The sequence below is a fragment of the Python bivittatus genome, unplaced genomic scaffold, assembly GCF_059951505.1.
Source record: "Python bivittatus isolate LINGU-HERP-01145 unplaced genomic scaffold, Pbiv_v1 ctg000100_np1212, whole genome shotgun sequence".
NCBI lineage: Eukaryota > Metazoa > Chordata > Lepidosauria > Squamata > Pythonidae > Python > Python bivittatus.
This window is the reverse complement of record NW_028277038.1, coordinates 6,466,681-6,489,714: the sequence shown is the minus strand read 5'-3', so window position 1 is coordinate 6,489,714 and position 23,034 is coordinate 6,466,681. Positions and strand designations below refer to the sequence as shown.

Below are 23,034 nucleotides of genomic sequence, written 5' to 3'. Positions count from 1 at the left end.
TAGCCATCCAGAATCATGATTTTGAGATGGGCAGCCATACACATTCATTGAAATAATAATAATAATTTTCAAAGATTCAGTAGCTGTCATTGTTCTGCCTTGAGCATCGCGGCTGGCTCAGATGGTTTCCAAAATTTTCTTTTTGCTGCAGACTTACTTGCAATATAATTTCAGTTTCCCTACTTTAGGCTTAGCTACAGGTAAGATACAACTAAGGAGTTGGACTATAGCATGTTATGGAAAAGATGGGTCTGAAAGCCTGGGAAAAAAAAGAAGAATGAGGCAGAAATAACCATGGTTTATTATGACACGGTTGCCTGCTTTTTCCTAGGCCCCCAAGCCATTTGGCAGGCATCTTTTACATGCCATGAACTTGAAAACTTTATATAATATTTCATTTTGTTGCGGTCGGAGAGGGAAATCCTCAGATGCCAGTTGGTATATTTACTTTTTGTATCCTGGAGTTACAAAGGAAATGAGTTGGCTTCCTTCCTGCCTCTTCTGCAGGAGGCCCCCATCTCATACTGGGATTCTGGTATGACGGCATCTTCCATGGTGCTCCCGTTGGGCTGAATAGGACAGTCTGCTCTCGATCACTGTGCACTTTTGGAGTCTAACGCACAAGAGACTCCCAAAGACCGGAAATGTCTTGGTACAAGACATGTAGTTCAGGAGCTCTTTGAGGAACGGTGACTGGTCAGGTTATATAATGGCAAGATATGTCCTTTGACTTTCTTAGAACTCCCAGCTCAAAAAAAAGTTATACTTAGTCTCCAGAAATTGCTGGCCCTTTGCTGTTGGTCCTGGAAATAAAATAAGCATATTGGATTCTCTCAATTAGCTGGTAAAATAATCAGGTCCCCCGAAGACGGCCTGTTTGTTTTTATGTCATTGTGGATTGATTGATTCTGCATACTAGGTTTACTGTTGTTCTGTTGAGATGCTTGCAAAGCTTCTTCAACAAGGATAAATTTAAAGTCTTTTTTTGAGTTGAGTTGGACTCCTGGTGACATGGATGGCCAGTTATGGCCACATAATCAAAGCCCTGCTGGTTTTTTATGTCTGTGTGTGGTGCACCTAAAAAAGAGGTGGACCTTTCACTGTATGGTTGCAGCCGACATCCTGACTTTTTTGACCTCTCCCCTACATCAGGCCTAATCCTGCATAGCTTTCCAGCCTAAGTATAACACAATGATGCACTAGCCTGCTTTTAGTGGAAGGGTGGTTAGACAGTGGAGTGTGTGCAGAAAAGATCGGATTTTCTGGATTGTTCTTCAAATTCCCCCCATTGCCCCACTGTTTACGTTAAGTTATTGTAGCCTAAGCTGGCTTATTTCTAGCTGCAATACAGGTAGGTAATTATTCACAATATTACTTCTGCATTCATGGAATGTTTGCAGCCGTTTGTTAGCGTGGGTGGATACGTAGCTGGGAGATAGTTCTGACCAACAACTGGATTTTAGCATCAAGCAGTGAGAAATTAGCTAGTTTTTATTTGTTCCAGTAGGTGTCAGTTGAAATTGAAATGATTGTAGCACCTATGGAGTTGTATGAAGGATGTTTGAAACCTTCCCATTCCACTTTAAGATTGGACTTATCTGTTGGATTAATCTATAATGTGGTTTCTGTGCCTTGATATATTGATATGTGGAATGAATCCTGCCGTTATGGTTGGAAGATGTGGTTTATGGTTGAGCAAGATGTGCAAATCCAGTCAACTGTGGCTTATTGAACAAACCATGAGTTAACATGTGTGAACCAGTAACTTCCATATCATTTATTCCACTTGGTTTGTTCACTTTTCCTTTATTGGATAAACAGTGCTCTAGAATTCAGGACCTGGCATGCCATTTATTAAAATTAGCATGCTGCCCAAATATGAATTTTGGATTTTTTTGGTTAATTATGGCAGCTAACTTGGCTTTAAAAGTTACACATAGATGGAGAGGAATTTCTGCCAGGTAAGCAAATGAATATGGGGGCATAATGGATTGTTCTTCCCCTTCTTAATAGATACTGATTAGGTATCCAGAGAAAATGAAAAAGAGCTATCATTCTCTTGCTAGCCTTTTTGGACCAAAAGATTTCCCTAGATTAAATTGCAAATACTGTACTGACAGCATGGATTATACTAGCTGCGGGATGACAGCCCTACATCTAACAAAGAGGGGTGTCAGAAATGTTGGAAGCAAAAGGCTACAGGTTGTCTGCGAGTCAGAGCTTAAGCAAAGCTGATTTGACTATCCAGCTGACCTTCAGGAAAAATATCTGGGAATTAATCCAAAGACTACTGAAAGGTCTGTTTGTTCAGCTGCAGCGCTTTGCTCTGTGTGTGTGTGTGGTGGGGAGGTAGTCAGGAATAGGCAACAATTGAAAATGTGTTGAGGCTAAAAAGTGGTTGCCTTAAATCAAAAGATGTAGCATTGGTTTGAAAAAACAATCCCCCTTTAATTGCTTCTTTAATTTTAAAGGAAACAAATGCGTTGTGGCAAAACATTTGTGGCAAAACAAAACAACGCGTTTGACACAAAACAAATGATTTGTATCAAAGGTGAGTTCCTCTACGGATCTGCTTATCCTTAAAAGGGAGGATTACGCCGTGCTGATTGAAAAGAGATTCCTTTCCTTTGCAGTGCGGTGTTTTGTCAACACTTAACAATTGTGTTTGTGGTTGCAATCATAACAGTCGAGAAAGTAGAAAGTGTGGTGGCTTGGATGAAATTGAATAACAAGGCTGCTTGGATGACAGTGTAGAACAGTATTTCTCAACCTTGGCAACTTTAAGATATGTGGACTTCGACTCCCAGAATTCCCCAGCCAGCATGGCTGGCTGGGGAATTCTGGGAGTTGAAGTCCACGCATCTTAAAGATGCTAAGGTTGAGAAACACTGGTGTAGAAAGAGATTCCAAATTGCCTTGAGCATTACTGAACCATAGAAACTCTGCTTTGATGGGGACCCAAAGTCTTTCTGCCATAATAGCCATTTGAGACCTTTGTCTTTGCACCCAGCCCAATCTCATCTAATTAAGGTTCAATCTTTGTGCCTTTTACTTTTAAGTCTAAGTACCACCAAACACAAGGGGAGCTTATTTCCAAGTGAAATTGTCCTCTACCGCGGTCTATTTTCTCGTGATACGTACACTCCCTGTAGCTAATTGGCGAGAACTTGAATGGATATGTAAGTATTGCTAAAACGTTGGTTATAGTTACGAACGTTGATGGTGTGTGTGTACGGACTCACGCTGGCTGGCAATGGGGAAAGTTTAAAAAAACTGCAAAACCCATCCGTGCCATTTATCCACTTTTCGCGAGCGCAAGCAGTTAGCTGACCTATTGGGTTTCTTTTCCCCCCTCTGCAGCTTCGGGTCGCATCCTGCCTCTTTGGAACAGGAAAGCATCTGCATTGAGGATTGCAGGTGTCTTTCTATAAGTCACTTCCTCCCTTTCAGGCTGAGGTGCGTTTGTCAAAATCCCACAGCGCTGAAATGTCTTGTGCCTTTCCTCTTCAGTTGCTGTAGATATTCTAAATAAAGAAACAATTAATTTCATATAAAAAAAGATGTATGGGCACATCCCTGCGCACGTCCACACATGAGCAATCACACACCCATATTCGAAACCAAAAGTCAGTGTTTGCTCGACTGTTCTGACGATAGCTAACTTTCTCGTTCCCTCTGTTTGAGAGGGGTTTTCACTCATGTAGTTAAAATTCTGCAACCTACAGGTGGGATTCAGAACATTACTACTGATCTGGAGGTTAAGTTACCAATTTGGCAGGCGGGCAGAAATTCCGTGTACAGGGAGTCCCTGGGTTAAGAACGCCCGGTTTAAGGATGACCCATAGTTATGAATGGAGCCTACTGTAGCAAAATTCAAGTTAAATACACAATGATTTGAATTAAATACACAGTGGTTCAAATTCATTACACAGTATTACTTATACAGCATGATACAATAATACTGTCTCAGCTTACATACAAATTCAACAGGGACAGACCTTGGGAACAGAGTTCGTTCTTAAACTGGGGATTACCTGTATGTTTCTCCCTTCTAAGTAAGCAAGATGGGCTGGGTCCTCACATCATGCTACACCATAAACCATGATTTACAAGCCGAATTGGTCAAGTCTGGCCATTAAGCTAAGGTATAGATAAGGAAACCACATAATATTAGGTGTGTGAGCCCCATCAGAAAGTCTTGTCAATCGAATTGGCGCGTTCTGGTCCCATCAGGAAGGTATGGTTAATGGTTTTGAAACAAGCTGGGATATGTCAGTGACCTGTTATCCTTGCTTTGCTTCCTTCAAAGTTTTTAACAATAGTTTTTAATCAACAGGAAACAAATTAATGGGATGGGTTTCTCTCTGCTCTTGTGATGAAGGAGGTACAGCTGTCTCTTTTGTGACTTATAAAGCAGAACTGTATGATTCTCTCTCTTTGCCCCTGTATTAAATTGAGCCACAGCCTGTGAAAAGTGATTAAGCCGTTCACGTTCTGCGTGTAAGTCATCTCCGTAGTGTACCAATGAGTATTCAATTTGTACTTTGCTCTGCCATTCTTGAACACGAACATGAACCATTGCCCAGAATACACCCTCCTGGGCAAGCTAGGATGAAAAATATTTGTCATTTAATGATGCATTCCTTGTGACTCACTCTTGAATACGTCGTATTCTTCTGATACCTCACTTTTCTTTGAGTTCAGTAAAATACGTGTTTCCGTCACTGCAACTCGTTGCAGGATGTATGTGAGTATGTTTGTATCTCTGGATTCCAGCAGCATAAGATAGAGAGATAAATGAATAAGTTTCAGATTTAATGCCTAAACGTTCTGCATTTTTTTTTTTCCAGGCTTTAGAAATTTGGTGTGCAGGAACATGTCTCAGTCTGGTGAAAAAGTAAAGGTGAGGAGTAAGAACTTGAGACATAGCTCATCAAAGTGATTTTTGGTTTTCAGTGTTTTAGTTTGGGTTTTAGGATCTAAAGCCTGTGTTTTGCAATAATTCGGGGGGGGGGACAATAGGGAAAAGAACAGCTTGAGTACATTTTAGAGAATTATTGTTGTTTAAATAAACGTATCCCAGTTTAATGACTTGAAATAATGATTCAGCTTTATTCGTTCTACTCCGCTGTCTTACTTTCTGTTCAACAGTGGGAAGAAAAAGAATAGAAAATTTTCTGTACATTGCTGAATTCTGCTATATCCATTACAGAAAACAGTGGTTAACAACTGCAGGTCAAGACAAGATAGGAATCTCTAGTTTAAAATTGGCTGAAAGTCCTGGCTTCCCCCCCCCCCATCCCAGAACTTGAACCATAGTTTTTTCAATGTGAGCTTTCAAGCAAACTATGGTTAACAGAAGATTTTCTTGGTTTTCTTCATGTTATCTGCGAATGGGTGGGTAAAACAGCATCATGCTGTGGATCGTGGTCAATGTACAGCCAATCCAATTTGATAGTTAAGCTGGTGTGGGTTGAGTGGAAAGCTTAGGTCTTCCTGCAGGGTGAAACTAGACGCTTTTTCAAACATTTTTTTGCTGCCTCAGATTCTCAAGAAGTGGTGAGAGAGGAAGTAAAACCAACCCGTATTTCCTTGCAGTGAGAGTCCATGGGGACCATCTATAATTCCTGCAAAGAGGTCTTCTAATCCAGAGACAGAATGTTCATCATCCTCTCCCACTTGCATCTAACCCAGAGAGAGGAAGCATGAGCCCTAGTACTTCCTTTGCAACTCGGTCTAAAGGCTTTGCTCAGCTTATTCCTTGATCTCCTGAATGCCCCTTATGGTCCTTGCGTGCTTCTCTTTTATGAACCTGGTCTCCAGCTTATAACTTTCCAATCTTGGTGTGTTTTTCTTTTCATGAATTCCACCTCCAACTCGCTGCTTTTTTATTGGTTTCCCATTCCAGTTTTCCGACTCCGCAGGATATGTGGGCTTTGCCAATCTCCCGAACCAAGTCCACAGGAAGTCTGTCAAGAAAGGGTTTGAGTTCACCCTCATGGTTGTCGGTATGTGGTTTTTATTTTCCATTTTATAAACATTTGGCTGTTAAATTACAGCAGAGCCATTGAATATGTTTTTGGCCTTTGTTCACTCTCAGATGCTTAAGGATAGAATCTGGCTTAATGATACAGGTAGTCCTCACTTAACAATCACAATTGGGAACAGAATTTAGGTCGCGAAGCGATGTGGTCATTAAGTGAATCATTACGTGACTGGACCTGATTTTACATCCTTTTTTGTGGCGGTTGTTAAGTGAATCACATGGTTCCCCATTGATTTTGCTTGCCGGAAGCTGGCTGGGAAGGTCGCAAGTGGCAGTCACATGACCTCGGGATGCTGCATCCATTGTGATCACAAAGTGATGGTTGTAACTTCAGGCACTAGTCGTAAGTCACTTTTTGTAGCACTGTCGTATCTTTGAATGGTCACTAAATGAATGGTCATTAAGCAAGGACTACCTGTAGTTTATGGCTGAACATGACCAAATGTGTGTTTAGTTTGAATTTTGTGCTATGTTGTATTTGACCATTGAGGGTAGAAGCAGAGACTCAGTCTTAAAATTTGCATCTTGCAAAAAAGCACTCTTCTGTTCCGCTGAATTTTACCAAATATTTTGCCTCCCAGTTCATCCTAAACATTGATCTGTGAATGAGTCCCAGTATAATATAGGACAGTAGCACCCATCAGCTCCAGCTAACTGGACTAGTAGTTCCTCAGTTTTGAGAATTCATGATTGGACAGCCCAGATCTCTTTCTAAATCCTTCCACTTTATTATTGATTTTGTATAAAATATTCAGATAGCTTTTTACAAGGGCGGGCATTCCTCCTATATGCCTTGCTCATGTTCTTGTTTGGCTAGCTTTGACCCTATACAAATCTTGCACCTCCGTTTTCCTGTTCCTCCCTTCCCCTCTAAAATCTGTGAAAACAAAATCCCTTGGAACAGCTTCTGAGTCGAGAACTCTGCAAGAAACGAGCGCTTGAGCTGTAGAAGGAAAATGAAAAATACATTCCTAAACAATGTAGCGTTCAGGATCAGCCCTGCATTTCCGCAGGATGAAGGTAAAATGCTTCGCATGGCACCATGGATATGTGCATGGCAGAGGTGGATAGGAATCGGTGCCTGAACAATGGGGCAAGAGTATTCAAGTGGATTAAATCTTTTTTTTTTTTTTATATGTTTGGCTTCCAGCACTAAAATGCCTTGGGACTAGAAATGGCTGCAAGGAATAGAAAACTTACCAAGGTCCAGTGCAAAATAAAAAAAAAATAAAATCCTGTCTACATTGATTAACTCAGAAGCCAATTCCTACCCTTAGTCACAAACCTCGAACTGATGCATTAATAGTCCTTGCTTCTAGGACTGTCTGCACCAAGTAACTTCTGCCCATCTGTTACATCCTGCCCACGAGGGCAGTGTGGATGCACCCTCTAGAGCAGTGTTTCTCAACCTTGGCAACTTGAAGATGTGTGGACTTCAACTCCCAGAATTCCCATAGCTGGCTGGGGAATTCTGGGAATTGAAGTCCACACATCTTCAAGCTGCCAGAGTTGAGAAACACTGCTCTAGAGAGTTTAGGGGGTGCGAGGGAGGCTGGCCTTATTGCTCACAACCCACCTCCAGTGGAACAGATTGGCTCCCCCTTTCCCCCCAGATTTTCAGGAATGATCAAGCTGGTTCTTTTCCAGAGTTCCATTGGAGCACAGGGTGCCACATACTCATGGGTGCGCCCTTGAACGGTGCCTGTTTTTTTAGCTTGCGGGATGAAGGTGACAGATCTTATATTTTTAAGTATGATTTATCGTTGTTGTTTCTAGGGCATTGCTTTCTTGCTTTTGTTAACTGAAGCCACCTGAAGGTTTTGATAACGGTGCTCTGCAAAGACATGTGATCAAATCAGTAAATAAGATATGGTCAGGGGAACTACCTGAGAAGCCATGTGGGGTAGCAGTTAAGGTTTTGGAGTAGTGACCTCTGCATTGGCCATGTGGCTTTGGGTGAGCCACTCTTTCTCTGCCCATAAGATGATTGTTAGGGGAATGAAAGGAAAGCAGGCCCCCATACGTGCGGATTTGACTTTTCATTTATTTCTAAATAAATGAGAAAGAGAATTCTCCAGTCAAAGGAGAAGATGGTGCAGGTAGTCCCCGGGTTAAGAATGCCCAGTTTAAGGATGACCCGTAGTTAAGAACGGAGCCTATTATAGCAAAATTCGAGTTAAATACACAATGATTTGAGTTCATTACGCAATACTATTTATACAGGTATTATACAATAATACTGTTCCGACTTACGTACAAATTCGACTTAAGGACAGATCTTGGGAACGGAACTTAAACTGGGGACTACCTGTACTGTTATTTAGCTAGGCAACTGCAGGGTTGTTTTCCAGCAGCAGGCTTATTTTCAAAAGCTTCTGTTTTTCAAATACCACAGGCTTGTATAAAATGGGTTGCATCTTCCACAGTCAGATTGACGAGGATGTCCAAGGGGGGTGCACATTTCTGTGCCAACATAGAACAAAATACTTTTGCTCATTCCTTCCTGTGCAAGAGGAATGACTCAAATCTTTCAGGTCAAAAGCAGTGCATTGAATCAGCTATGTGACGAAGAGCCACTGAGTTCACAGTCATGTTTTGGCACAGGATTTAGGAAAGAGGGGGCTTGTAAAAGGGCTTCAGTGGCATAATTCTGACCTCACTAGTAGTGGCTACCTTAAGTTGCCATTTCAAATTTCCCGCGATGCATTGGAGGGATACGCGGCATTATTAGATAGAAATCTTCTTAGAAATCAGTTGATCAGATTTAAAATTTGAACACGGAATCCTATGCACAGACATGCTTTTCTAGGTTTTTTTTTTTTTAAGTCTAATTTAGCAAGGCCTTTGATGATACTATCTTATAAAACAGAGTGGATACCGGGAGAAAGGAAATGCTGTTACTGTATGACAAATCTGCAGTTTACATGAAATGGAAGGAAGATTATTCCAGTGATTAAATATTCCTCTTGTTCACAGGCGAATCTGGTTTGGGCAAATCCACTTTAATTAATAGTTTATTCCTGACGGATCTGTATCCTGAACGTTACATTCCTGGAGCTGCAGGTAATTTGGTTTCTTCTAGATCAGTGTTTCTCAAACTCAGCAATTTTAAGCTGTGGGTGGGGGCTTCAACTCCCAGAATTCCCCAGCCGGTATGCTGGCTGGGGAATTCTGGGAGTTGAAGCCCACACACCTAGAAATTGCCAACGATGGGAAACAGTGCTGCACAGCATCCTGAGATCATGTTGTCAAAATCTGGTGGCCAATAAAGGTCAAAATCCAAACCCACCAGAACGGGGAGAACATTTTTAATCCCATTCCTGATTACAATGCTGGATATTCTTCCTCACCTGGAAGTTAGCTCTCTTGCAGTCCAGGCTGAAGAAGTGTTGTCCTCAGCTAAGCATCTTCCCCAAAGGCTGTTTCTGTGGTCCTGAGAACCCTCTCTGACGGCATGGCCCACAATTGTTAGCATCTTACAAAATCTGCCAATTTGAGGTGGTAAAAACAACCATTCATGCACACTAAAAGCAGTGGGTTGACCTCCGGGCCAGTCTTGAATTCTTAAGGAGGAGTTCCCTGGAAATCCAGAGTTTTCTGAAATAGAGGGAATTGTTTTGAAAAAACACAGGAGGAAGAAAGAGCTAGTGAACTCAGCAGCAAGGTAGCCTTGCTCTGAAGCTCCAGAGAGCTGATTGCTGGAGGGGTGGGTGGGTGGACAAATATGAGGTGGAACAGAGTGATCGGAATAGGACCCTTCTGCCCGATGGTCTGTTTGGCAGCTCTGTTAGGGACTGCTCACTCTTGCTCTTTTAAAGAAATAGATCACCAGCCCAATCTTGGAACACTTTGAGGTTGTGCGTCTATGTGTGTACATTGGGGGGGGGGGTATAGTAGCATTGGGGATGTCGATGGGGAATATTAACATTTCCTACCTTTCTCTAATAGAAAAGATTGAAAGAACGGTCCAGATTGAAGCTTCGACTGTCGAAATTGAAGAGCGAGGGGTGAAGCTCCGTTTGACCGTCGTGGATACTCCGGGATACGGAGATGCCATAAACAGCCAAAACTGGTAGGTTTTGCTCTGCTTTCGTAGACTGTTGGCAAAAATCTGGGCTTCCTTGTGCCATTCTCTAACCTGCCCCCCCCCCCCATCGCTGTCTCGTTCCCAGTAAAGCTCCCTTGACCCTTTCCTTTTTCTTTGGATTTCTGAGTGGCTTGAGTTTAGCCATTGTGTGGTAAGCAGAATTTCCTGTTGATTGTATTCCGATGCTGTGTTTATTCTTTGGAAAGGTTTCTTGAAGTTCTGCAGAATTGAACTCTGCCTTTTTTTTTTCCCTGGGAGGGAGAGAGTAAGCGCGGGTGGAAGAAAGCAAGGAGTTCTAAGGCCTGGTGTTACGTCATGTTGTTGAACTTGCAATAGAAGATTCAAAGGACTGTAGAAACAATAATTAAAAAAAAAACTGGCCACTGGTGCCTTCCTTTTCCTTTCTCTCCCCAACCAATAGAAAGGTTGTGTTTCTTTTTGATTCATCACCTCGGAGTGCTTCTCACGGCACTGATGATGAATTGTGCATTCATAAAGATCGTTCTTGCAAAGCGGTTTTGAACATTAACGCTCTCTGGGGTCTCCAGACTTCCTTCGGCTAGGAAGAGTTGGCACATCTCCGTGAGGTTAGGTATATTTCATTTTCTCGGCAGTTTTTTTAAAAAAGGAACTCCGCTACCTTTGCTGTATGTAATGCAGAGAAGAGGATATGATGTAATCTCATGAATGCTGTATCTCAGGGAAAGGCAGGTGCTTCCCCAATCTGGAAGATACAAAGAGGAACAATGGAACAACTCTTGAAAATTGCCTGCCCCCACATTTTCAGAGCACCGGAGAAGCTTTAAGAAAAATTGTCCATCCATGTATCAGCCTTGCGAGGTAGTCCAGAGAACCAGAAGTAGAAGCTCGACTTTATTGTAAGGTTACATTAACAGAATCTTGCAAGCCTGAAAGTACATCTCTCCCCCCTCACCTTTACAGCCCAAGAAACTAGGGAGGGTCCCTTCTGAGACGTTTGCCATGCTCCCATTCCTTCTGCGGGCTCAGCTGCCGTTTATCTAACCATTTTCTAGTCTGGGGCTCTCCCCTCTGTCTCCCAAGGTCATTCCCACAGACCACTACATCCCGGCAGATGTTTTTATTTCCCTCTGGCAGAAAAGCTTATTCTGAATATCATGAAACCTGATGGTAGTGATGGGTTTGTACGATGTGTTAGGCAGTGGGTCGGTTTAACCATGGTTTGGGAAAGAAGGTGTAGATTTTACACATCGTGCTAAACAAGCATTTCCCAAACTGTGGACTCTCCAGATTTGTAGGAGTCAATTTTCAGAATTGTGCCTCCCCAGGGCCCCTTCAGGAACCTGCCCTTGAGATTTCGCTGTGGCTGTTCAGGAGATGCAGTGATTACATGCAATTCGTGCCTGCACGGCATTTCTTTTAGCTGGGAGGAAAGTGAAGGAGTTAAAACAGAGGGTTCTCTCTCAGGTAGTTTTGGGAAAAGCTTTGCAAGGGCCCAGTCCCTTTAGTCTTAGAAAACACATCCATTTGTGGTCAGGACAACATCCAACCACAGCAGAGGAGAGTGAACAAAAGCAAAGCCTGTTGGCAGTACCCACTCGACGTGGACACAACAATTTAGAAACAGACCAGCAACTTTTTACTCCTGCTTTCTTTTGGACCACTGTCCCTCTCACCTCCCCCTTATAAAAACAACTACCAATGGGTGCCGGTGTTTGCTTTTTTTCCCCTCCTTCCTCATCTCTTCTTTTCCTTTCGTGTTGTGTCTCCTAGATTATAAACCCCATGACTTGGGAGGCTTTTTTGAGCCAAAGCAGGGGAGAAATGCTTCCGGTATCCAGCTTGTTGTGCTGGACTAAGTCAGACGAGGCACTCTTTGGTTATGAAATACTCGTCCGTTCCCTGTCTCACAGTTTGGTCTACCCCACACGGTTGTTGTAAAAGTCGAGTAAGAGGTGTTCTAGAGAGGCGAGAAATCAAGTGTGCCAGGAAAATATGCGACTGTGAGAAAGGAGGAGGCGTTTTTCCCAAGCCCTGTCTCATGGCAGAACTCGTGTCTCCCCTCCCTTTTCTTCCGACAGTTTCAGAACCATCATCCAGTATATCGACAATCAGTTTGAAAGATACCTTCATGATGAGAGCGGCTTGAATAGACGCCACATTGTAGACAACCGAGTGCACTGCTGCTTTTATTTCATTTCCCCGTTCGGACACGGGTAAGGGTCAAGTTTTTTTATGTCCGAGGATGAAAGGGTCACTCCTGAGCCTTGCCGAGTAACCTTCTGCAAGGGGTCTTAATCATTCCTGTTAACGGAGACGCTCTTCAGGTCGTTAGCCAATTCAATTAAAATCATCTTTGGGATTAACAGTTCCCTTTTTTTCCATCTTGGTTTCGCCTCCGTTTCAGAAAGGATTTATGCTGAAACTTTCCAGGGGTACATCTTAAAAACTGATGACAAGCAGGAATTTAGAACCACCTATTCCCGTAAGATGGGAAATTTAATTAGCTTATGGGGCACTAAAGCACGGCGTTTGAGTTTTGTACGGAACAGGACTTAGGAAAGAAGAAATGTGCTAGTGGAAGTGTTTTGAAATTTGCAGGGTTTGTACTTCCCTTTCGGTCGAAGGGCTGGTTTAGGTACAGTTTCCTCCACATTAAAATAATATCTAAATCAGACAGGTGATCTTTGTGGCTATAGGGTGGAGCACGCAGAGTGGCAAAAGTTAGGACTACTTCTTCTGAATTTAGGGCCAAGAGTTGGGTTTTCATTTTCTTTTAAACAATATTAAACTCGTTTTAAGACACGCACTGTAGTTTTTACCGGTTTTCCAATTTGGGATGATCAGAAGCCTTGCAACCACTGATTGGCAATGACAAAGAAGGGTCTTGGGGGGGTCCCAAAATAGGGTTTAGGGGTCTGCACGTGGCTTAGTCCTGAGTTAAAATTGGGTATGGACTCATCCCAGTTTTACAGCCAGATACGCGAGTTCCCCTTGGCTGGTTCGTAGTGTCATCTTGCAATCCCATTTAGGCTTGAGAAAAGCTGTTTCAAATCTCATTCTGAGGTGAGCGTTAAGTTAGAAAGTATCTACTAAATAAGAGCGATTTTCTTAAATTCACGTATTTGCACCTTAGCTTTTCCTCTGGGAGTTTAAAGGGATATTCAAAAGTGGGATTTCCACTTGTTTTATGCGCCCGGAGACAACCCTTATTTTACCCACCCGGAGACAACCCTGTGAGGTTGGTTGAGAGCAAGAGAATGGGACCAACTCAGAATTGAATTTCCACAGATGAGGGTAGAGTCATGGATTTTCCTGGTCCAAATCTGACCTGTTAAGGTTCCCAAGTACACGTGAACTAGGCCCTGTGGTGCTTTGGACAAGCCGCAGTGAGATCCTGGCTTGCTATTGTGTGAAAGCAGCCCGTGCCTCTTTTGTCGCCGCTGTTGTCGTCTAATTTTTTGTTTTTAATAATTATTTTCCAGACTAAAGCCCTTGGATGTGGAATTCATGAAGGCTCTTCATGGAAAAGTGAACATTGTCCCTGTGATAGCCAAGGCGGACACTTTAACTCTGAAGGAGAGGGAGCGACTGAAGAGAAGGGTAATGTGTCAATTAACATTTTTTAAAAAAAAACAACACCATCTCTGTTCCCTTTTCAGATTTTCTCAGTTCATGCAGTGTTTGGTGGGAAGTTGGGGGCTGGAAGGCAAGACAGTGTCCTCTGCCCTTTCTCAGTGTGGGTATTTTGGTAACAAGAACCGAAGGCTTCCAAGAAGATGGTGAAGACACTCTGTGTAATCACAGCACCTGTGAATATAATAATAATAATAATAATGATGATGATGATGATGATGATGATGATGATTTATTAAACTTGTAGGCCCCCCGACTCTCAGTGACTCTGGGCGGCTCACAACAAACGAAGAAAAATTAAAATCAAATCAATAAAAGATAAAAATAAAAGAAGCTAGGGGTCTCCGTCTTCCTCGTCAAGGGCCTGGATGAAGAACTAGGTCTTCTCGGCTCTTCTAAACCACACCGAACGGGGGCCTTCTGGATCTCAGAGGGAACCTCTTTCCAGAGGGCAGGCGCTGCAACAAAGAAGGTGCGCTTCCAGGGTCCTGAGCGATGACATTGTTTAATGGAAGGAACCTGGAGCACGCCAACCCTGCAGGATCGAATCGGCCTCCCTGGAAAAGCTACAAAATCTATTTTCCTAGCTGGCCACGATGGTAATACCGCAAAGATCCCTTTTGTGTACCGATGTTTTTAAAAAATCAAGATTCAACTGCATCTCCGTTGTTTCAGTGTTTCGCAGGGCTGCCTTTTTCTTCAGAAAACCTTCGGTGCTTCATTTGCAACTCATTGGTTAAATAAGCAATCGGATTGACACGTGTGGGTTTGTACGGGGCAGGCGTTGGGTCTGAAGCATGAATTCGTGGGTTTTAGAGAAACAGGCATGAATTATTGCAGACGTTGCCCAAGAATAGATTCCTTTCTTCTCTCGGTTGAAGGTCTTAAAACGGTACTGGCTAGGTGTAATCTTTTTCCATTTAAGTAGAAGCATATATTAGTCTGCCAAGGGGAGCCTGGGTGCTTAATTTTCTCACTTTTTAATGATTTTCTTTTTCCCAGAAGAGAGAGGCACTGAAAAAAAGGTGAGGATTGGGATAGACAGACTCAGCAGAGGCTGATGTTATGGGCATTCGTTGTAGTAATATTCATTTCAGTTCCCAAGGACAGTTGATAGCTGATATTTGGAGAAGGCAGTGTATAACTCAGTGTGTGTGTGTGTGTGTGTGTGTGTGTGTGTGTGTATATAAATCCATCAACATATATCAGTTAAACCAGTGTTTCTCAACCTTGACAACTTTAAGATACGTGGACTTCAACTCCCAGATTTCCCCAGCCAGCCATGCTGGCTGAGGAATTCTGGGAGTTGAAGTCCACATATCTTAGTTGCCAAGGTTGAGAAACACTGAGTTAAACTATTCTTTTAAATAAATGAAGAGTTTTAAAACTCTTTATGTGACCACCTTGCCCTCCAGAAAACCCCAATCAGCTGGTTTCACCTTCTTTAGCCTTTGCCTTACCAGCTTGTGAATCTTTGGTGTTGATTTTTGAATTAAATGTCCACGGACGGTTTAACAGAAGCCGCAGCCCTAGCAGTGAAAGGGCAAATAAACATCTTGCCCATTGTTTGAATTTTGGTCAATTTGAATCCGCCTTTTTTATTTTTGATTTCCCCTACAGACAGCTTTATAAGGCAGAATGTTTCATGCTGATCCAAGGCTTTGAAATTTTAGCTACTGTATATTTTTCTTCCTCCAAACATCTCTTCGTGCAAAATCTCTAATCAAAGCAGGGGATCAGAACGCGTCTCTCTTGGCACAGCTTCGAAGCTTTCGGGTTTTTTTTAGATGTTTCTGCCATTTGGCAATCAATCTAAAGTAAGGATTAGGTTGTTTTTTTCTTCTTCTGGTTTTTTAAAATGATTTGATTAAGCAGAAACCTTAACGGTGGGGCTTTCGGTTAAGGAAAGCCATCTTGAAGGAATTCCTGTTTTGACTTATTGGAATTCAATCTTCATTTTTGAAAAAAATGTGAACCTCTCCAATGGAAACCAATGGATGCCCGATTCACAAGCCACACCGTGCACACCCACCCAAGGAAGCTGGGCTGAAAAAAAATGACTCTGTGTGGAGAGGAACTTTGAATTTTGACTTCTTTCTCTTTCGAGAAACCCTGGGAAGCCTAATCTTTAAGACGCACAGAGCCTCCCGGGGCCAATAAACTGATGTCTGAAGAAACAAAATGCTGCTTTATTGTTGGGACCATGAAATGCAGTTTGTTTTCCTTGCAATTCTTTTTTTTTTTTTTCCTTTCAGGAAAGCACTTGGCTGAACAGCTGTGATATAGTATTCCTGCACCCTTGCTGGCTTTCCCGCCATTGTTTCGGTTTTACCGTTTATCACCAAGATCTCTGCCCAGAGAAAATGGGCTTTCTGATTCCCCATCACTGACAAACAGCAAGCTAGCCAATGTCGGCCTGTACCCTCATGCCGGGCGGTCCCTGGGAAGATCCTTCTGTCCTGCATCCGATTATTAAGAACACTGTGCCTTTCCCAACCTTTGGAAAGAGGCCTGCTAAATTTGCTAAATGGGCATGCATTTGTGTTTGGACAGATTAGGTCTGGATGTTCTGTTCCGTTCATCTTTAGGGGTTTATTCTTGTTTTTGGAGAGTTATTTTTTCCTCTAAGAGAATTGGTAGTGTTTGCATGGATGCTGTGAGGGCAGGTCCTTCCTGTCACCTTTTCTGGCATCCCCTTTAGAGTGGTTTGCGTCTGGTTACTAAGCCAGGCAAACGAATCTGGAAACTGTCCAGTGATGGGAAATCGAGAAAGAGCCGCGGTTTGAACTGAGCTAGAAATTGTATTTTAAATCAGCGATTCTGGAAACCATGGTTTAAATCAGCCATGAAGGGTGCACATGAGTACAGTAGTCCTTGCTTAATAAACAGTGGTTTCCTAAGCTTAGACAGTGATGATGAACCAAACCCATATGCCATTTTTTTTTTCACTTCTTCGGTGATGTTTTTAACTGTTTTAGTTGTATATTTTGATCTTGTGAGCCTTCCAGAGTCTTTGGACTGGGCATCCATAATTAATCTAAATAACAACATCAGCCTATTAATCCAGAGGTCCAGCTTATTAAAGTCATAGCAGTAGAACGGTTGCTAGTTTTCTCACAGCGTTAAAATTGCTGAACACACCATCACCACATATTTTATTACGGCTATTGGCCTGTCGGTTAAAATTACTGAAATTTTTGGTTAATGTAACAGGTTAGATAAATATAACTTCACCTTTGAATTGATCAGATCTGAACTGAACTTTGCAAAAATGATCCCCCCCCTTTCCCCCCATTTCTTTTTAATGTTGAGGAATCAATTGGCTTTTTGAATGAGATGTTTTTAAAGTAAGTGTGTTTCTAATGGTTTAAAGCCAATAGAACAGTGTTTCTCAACCTTGGCCCTTTAAGATGCGTGAACTTCATGGCTGGCTGGGGAATTCTGGGAGATGAAGTCCACGCATCTTAAAGTGGCCAAGGTTGAGAAACACTGCAGTAGAAACTAGGGTTGTGTCAGGCTGCAGATTTGAAAGTAAAACGGTGCTTCAAGGAACATAGAACTGTTTTCCATCTGCAGTTCCTTCAACCAATAATGAATATGAAAGATTCCTTGCAATAAGAAAGAAAGAACAATCAACCAAATCAATGTTAAGCTATCAGCAAAGCCAATTTTAAAAGGTAAAAATGTATATGTGATGGAATGGACTTATGAAGGCCATGCTCAGGGAGATAAGCATGTTCTTAGCCCCCAACAGAAGCGTGGGAAGTTCAAGAAGATGAGGCTGGCACCTCCCTAAGGAATTCACGGTGTTGTGGCTGGCTGGCTTGGGAATTAGAGTTCAGTCTGGGGAGATTGATGTCAGGTTCAGCCCAAAGAACTCCAAGAGACAATGCAAATACAGTTCTGTTGCGTTTATTAGCTTCCACCTCAAGACAGAATCTCACCAGACTGAACCCAAGTTCCCAAGCCAGCCAGCCACAACACCGTGAATTCCTTAGGGAGGTGCCATCCTCATCCTGAACTTCCCACACTCCTGTTGGGGGCTAAGAACACGCTTATCTCCCTGAGCATGGCCTTCATAAGTCCATTCCATCACAGTATGTTTTTTGAAAAAACCAAATGAACGAAAAGGTGGTTTGGAAAAGGTGACAAACCATGCAGAAAAAAAATCTCTAAATGAAGACTGGTTTCTCGAGCGAGCTCTCAATTGTTTCACCTCTGATGAAATCTCCAGCAACAGATAAAAGATTCCAGAAACAGCGCCCTGTGAATCGAATTGCTTCGCTCTTGAAATAGGGCAGGATCTGAGTGGCCCCCGGGCAAATACAATGAAGGGCTGGGGATTCAGAATCTAGAATTGGAAATGATGATGGTTGTCCCGTTTCTTTGCCTCACCGGCAGGTGTTGGATGAAATATCCGAACATGGCATCCGGATTTACCAGCTGCCCGATGCCGATTCTGATGAGGATGAAGAGTTCAAAGAACAGACTCGGGTTCTGAAGGTAGGTTAAGCCGATGCAGTGTGATCCTTCGCCCAACACTGCCATTAGCAAGGAAGGGGGCAGCCTTTTGACGACCATGGGCACACTTTGGGCAAGGTGCAATCACCGCGTGGAGGGCGACAACGCCGTTGAGCGGAGCTGAAGTTTAAATACTTTTCCCTCGTATTTTGAGAGCAGGCGTTTCTTAAAGTGATGAAAACCGATTGATGGACGGCTGTACAGTTTCCACAGCTTCCTGCTTCAGGGCAGCCAGTGGAGTGGGGGTAAAAAATTTGGGCAAGACGAGGTGTAATTCCAGAACATATCAATTAAAGCAAGGGTCCCCAAACTCTTCAGCGCATCGACCCCTTCATGAAGTTTAAGATGGTTCGTCGACCCCCTCAAACGTTTATGACATGAAAATAATTTAATAAATACCACTTTAACAAATACTACTACAAATAATAACAATAACAATAATAAGGACATCATAAAAAATAGGTAATAATTGAAATATGAAAAACATAAGATTTAACATACCTTTTTTTACGGAAACTTGATATCATTAATGGGAAGAATGCATCTGATAAGCTTTGACAAGGACACTGATATTTGGCTGGAGTTTGGCGAGTTTTAGTCGTAAGTCACCACGCTCTTTCAAGTTCAGTCTGTTCCTATTGACCCCCAGACATTTACAGACCCCTTGGATAGTCCCATCAACCTTGGGGGTCGATATTGACCACTTTGGGGAACCCTGAATTAAAAACACCATAATTTATTAAGATACATGCTCACGGCTGCAGGGACAACATTGGGAGAGACGTAGTACTGACGATATTGGAGTGGGAACTTAAATTTGGAGAATATGTGGCAGTGGCGAAACTAATAATATATATACATCATAGAAGTTTAGCTAAATTTAAGCAAGAAGGACTTCCATATATACTATATGTCTTATCACACAGCAAGGCAAATATAAACCTTTAGAGTATGGTTTCTAAAGTTTATGTTAATAAATACTGTCAATTGGTTGGAACACAAAGAAGGGGGGAGTCAGAAATTAAATATCTATCCATATTATTTTTAGTCATTTTCTTTCTTTTTCCTCTGTTTTTAGTATTTATAAATACTAATACAGTGGAGATTTGGCACTGAGCTCAAAGGTTTATACTTTTTAAATATATATATCACAAAAACAATCCAATGTACTTTGCCTGTCATGGTTTGTCTTTTACCAGTGTAAATGATTGTTATTTATATGTAAATTATTTATGAGCATTAGTTGTATAACAAGAAATTTTCTTTGAACACTTATTGATATTGTCTCTTCTGGAGCTATATATTTGATTTAAATAAATGCATACATAAAATGCATGCAAGGAAGGGATCAGGGAAGAGCGAAAAGATCTCCAGTTTAATTCCTCAACTCTTTGTAGTACCATCGTCCTTATTCTCCTTAGTCCTGAATCCTCTGTACAGGCATCTTTTTTCATTTAAATTTTCATTTTACTGCTGCTTTATCACCCATAATGTCTGAACTGAATTCTTCTTCGCTGCTCCTGGACTGAATAGTGCAAATTAAGCACTTATGTCTTGGAGAACCGATTAGCAGAAGGAACTTTGCTTAAGTGTTATGTCCTTGGCTTCATTCTAGAATCAGCATCTTTAGCATCATTTATTTCAGTCATTGACCAATAAAAATACATACAATAAAACGGACAGCAATATTACCCCTTTCATCAATAACTATTAGCAACCATTTATGGGCGAAGCTTACACATTATATAGTAAAATTTTGCAACTTTTAAAGAAATAAATTTATCTTGATAATTTAACAAATAATGCAAGTAAAAATTATCTTTAGCATGTTTGTTCCTGAATGCTTTTAGCCCAAAATGATTCGTTGCTGAAGGGAGGAACCAATTTTTGCTCTTCTGGGTCTACGAGCTGTGCTTTCCCTGGACTCTCGCCTATAAGAATGGCTTCTCGATCTGCCGGCTTTCAGCCTGTGCGTGTTCACTCAGCTTTCTTGTACGGCATTTGATTGCGATGACTCCCCTAATGTGGAATTCTTCCTCCTATTGACTCATCTAGGCTAGCGTTCCTTTTGCTGTGATCGGGTCCAACCAGCTGATTGAAGTGAAGGGGAAAAAGATCAGAGGTCGCCTGTACCCCTGGGGGGTGGTGGAAGTGGAAAACCCTGAACACAACGATTTCCTCAAGTTACGCACTATGCTGGTGTAAGTACAATCCCTTATTTGGCCTCTCTTTGTAGGCAAACCTTATGAATTATATTAGCGACTAAATCTCATAGATACCAGCGAGACAAGATAGATATATTGTCCATTCACGGACAATATATCTGTTCCAATATATCCGTTCCAGGATAATATATCCACACAAGGACAATTGTCCGTTCTTACATATATATGAGATTTGGTTATATGGGTGAACACAAATGAGCTCTAATATTGATAATGCAGCTTTCTTTCTAGTAAAATCACTTTTTCTCTCCCCCCGCCACCATGAGGAAGACACGAGAGAAATAACTTTGTTTTTGTTGAGGGGGGTTGTGTGCCTTTGAGTCAATGTTGACTCCTGGCGACTGCCTGGACAAGCCCCTGCAGTTTTCTTGGCAAGATTTCGGAAGTGGTTTGCCCTGGCCTGCTTCTTCCTGGGGCTGAGAGAGACTGGCCCAAGGTCTCCCAGCTGGCTTCCTCCCTAAGGCAGGACTAGAACTCAGAGTCTCCTGGTTTCTAGCCTGGTGCCTTTAACCACTATGCCAAACTGGTTCTCCTTGCCTTTCAGTCTATCTTGACTTCTGGCGTTTACCTGGAAAAGCCCCTGCAGGTTTCTTGGCAAGATTTTCAGAAGTGGTTTGCCCTGGCCGCCTCCTTCCTAGGGCTGAGAGAGATTGGCCCAGAGTCACCCTGCTGGCTTTGTGCCTAAGGCGGGACTAGAACTCACAGTCTCCCAGTTTCAAGCCTGGTGCCTTCACCACTACACCAAACTGGCTGTACTAGTTTTTGCATATATGTCTAATTCTACCTTATGATGAAATGGAATTCTCTGATTCAAATTCAAAGGGTCAAAGCATTAGCTGGAATTCAGAAGGAGGCTTTTGAATGAGAATTCCAGTTTCTTGGAGTTGGTTGAGGGGGGATTAGAACCTGGGTCTCCCCACTCCTAGTCCAGCACCTATACTGCTGCCCTACTCTGTCTCTTGGGTGAGAGAGAAGGACTATTCCCCACATCCTCCACATCATCGTGCCTAAAGGAACACTAGAACCTGGGTCTCCCCGCTCCTGGCCCAGCACCTACACCATTACGCCACAATAGTTTATGACATATAATAACACCTAGGTTATTACTTGTTAGATCAAACCATTCATCGTACATGGTGAGTTAGAGTAGTTCCCGGCACTTGGAACTTCATTCCATGTTGCATCTTTTGAATGGATAAATTCCAGTCAAAGTGTTCCCTCTACTGGACAATTTTCACGCTACACTTAGAAATTTTGTCCTGTTCGTTGCTAAAAGTGTCCAGGCTGCAGAGGTTGTTTTAACAAGCAATATGGAAAACGGGTTGTGTGGGTATAAATCCTCTGTACCTGGAATTCTAAAAGATGATTAGCGGTGCAATCAGCAGCAGTGAAGTTGGGCACTGGACCTTCCTTTCCTTCTGCTGAGTTGCTATAAAGAAATGAAACGGTTCTTTCCAAACAGTCCTTGTTTAACAACGGGTCCAAGCCCTTAATTCTTACACGGCTCTGGCTAGGTTTGGTTTAAAGTGGACTTGTTTTAAAGGAGCTATAGCTAACTACGGATTAACAACTTCAGAAGACCCATCTAGTTGGGACTGCCCAAATCCATGAGCGAAATGCTCTTCGTGACCTATGCTAGAGGACACAATGACATGCAAGTCTCCACAAGTTCTAGAACTCCCTTTTGTCCTACTGAGGTCATGGTTTTGAGAATTAGTAGGCAACCTCATTTATTAATTTATTAAGCTGATCACTATTTCCGTAGAATAAGCAAAAACATTCACTTTTTAGAGAGAGTTTGGGGTAGTGATTAAGGGGCTGGAGTAGAAACCAGAAGACCATGAGTTCTAGTCCTCCATTAGGCACAGAAGCCAGCTGGGTGACTGGGCCAAAAACTAAGAGCATCATATACACCACCTTGGGTTGTGCAAATAAAGACAGGATATAAATCTAGTAATAAATTAATCTAGTGCCCTGCAGAAGGTTTTGGATTAATATATCCTAGGAAGCGTGCCTTCTCTGTCACGGCCCCCACCCTCTGGACAACCATTCCCGTAGTGATACGGATGGCGCCCTCTCTCCTGGAGTTCCAAAATGTCCTGAAAACCTGGGTTTGGTCCCAGGCCTGGGGTTAATACGTTTGGATGTAATGGAAAGAAGGAGTAACCTTGAGGAACAGGAGGAAGAGCCATAACCAAGACAATGGTCAGATAAAAGAAATCTGAGTCCGGGCCAGAACTGTAATTTGAGAAAGCATGGAAGGGAGCGGGGAAGCGCTTTCAGACTTGCAAGATTCTGTTACTCTAACCTTATAATAAAAATAGTACTAGCTTGCATGTTTTTAGTTTCTGAGTTTGGTCTACTTTGGAGGACTGACATTGGGTGGGGTTCCTGTTGTGCTTCATTTTAAGGGTTGTTTTCAATCTGGACTTCTTGTTTTGTTTATGTTTTTAATGGCTTTTGATCTAGCTTTTTATTTTGTAAACTGCCCAGAGTTCCACTGGAATGGGTGGCTACGTTGATTATTATTACTGTATTAT

At 42.3% G+C, this 23,034-nt stretch overlaps 1 protein-coding gene across 1 annotated transcript in view; it reads left to right on the top strand.

Annotated features, from left to right (window-relative positions):
• The window catches only part of LOC103049710 (septin-2), a 42,355-nt gene that overhangs the window by 2,834 nt on the left and 16,487 nt on the right, over positions 1 to 23,034 (top strand). The window contains exons 2-9 of the mRNA XM_007422427.3: positions 4,851 to 4,903; positions 5,909 to 6,008; positions 9,023 to 9,109; positions 9,995 to 10,118; positions 12,194 to 12,328; positions 13,598 to 13,715; positions 18,150 to 18,251; positions 20,325 to 20,470. Coding sequence (XP_007422489.1) covers positions 4,877 to 4,903; positions 5,909 to 6,008; positions 9,023 to 9,109; positions 9,995 to 10,118; positions 12,194 to 12,328; positions 13,598 to 13,715; positions 18,150 to 18,251; positions 20,325 to 20,470 — 839 coding nt within the window. The 5' untranslated portion in view covers positions 4,851 to 4,876. The remainder of the gene's footprint in view (positions 1 to 4,850; positions 4,904 to 5,908; positions 6,009 to 9,022; positions 9,110 to 9,994; positions 10,119 to 12,193; positions 12,329 to 13,597; positions 13,716 to 18,149; positions 18,252 to 20,324; positions 20,471 to 23,034) is intronic.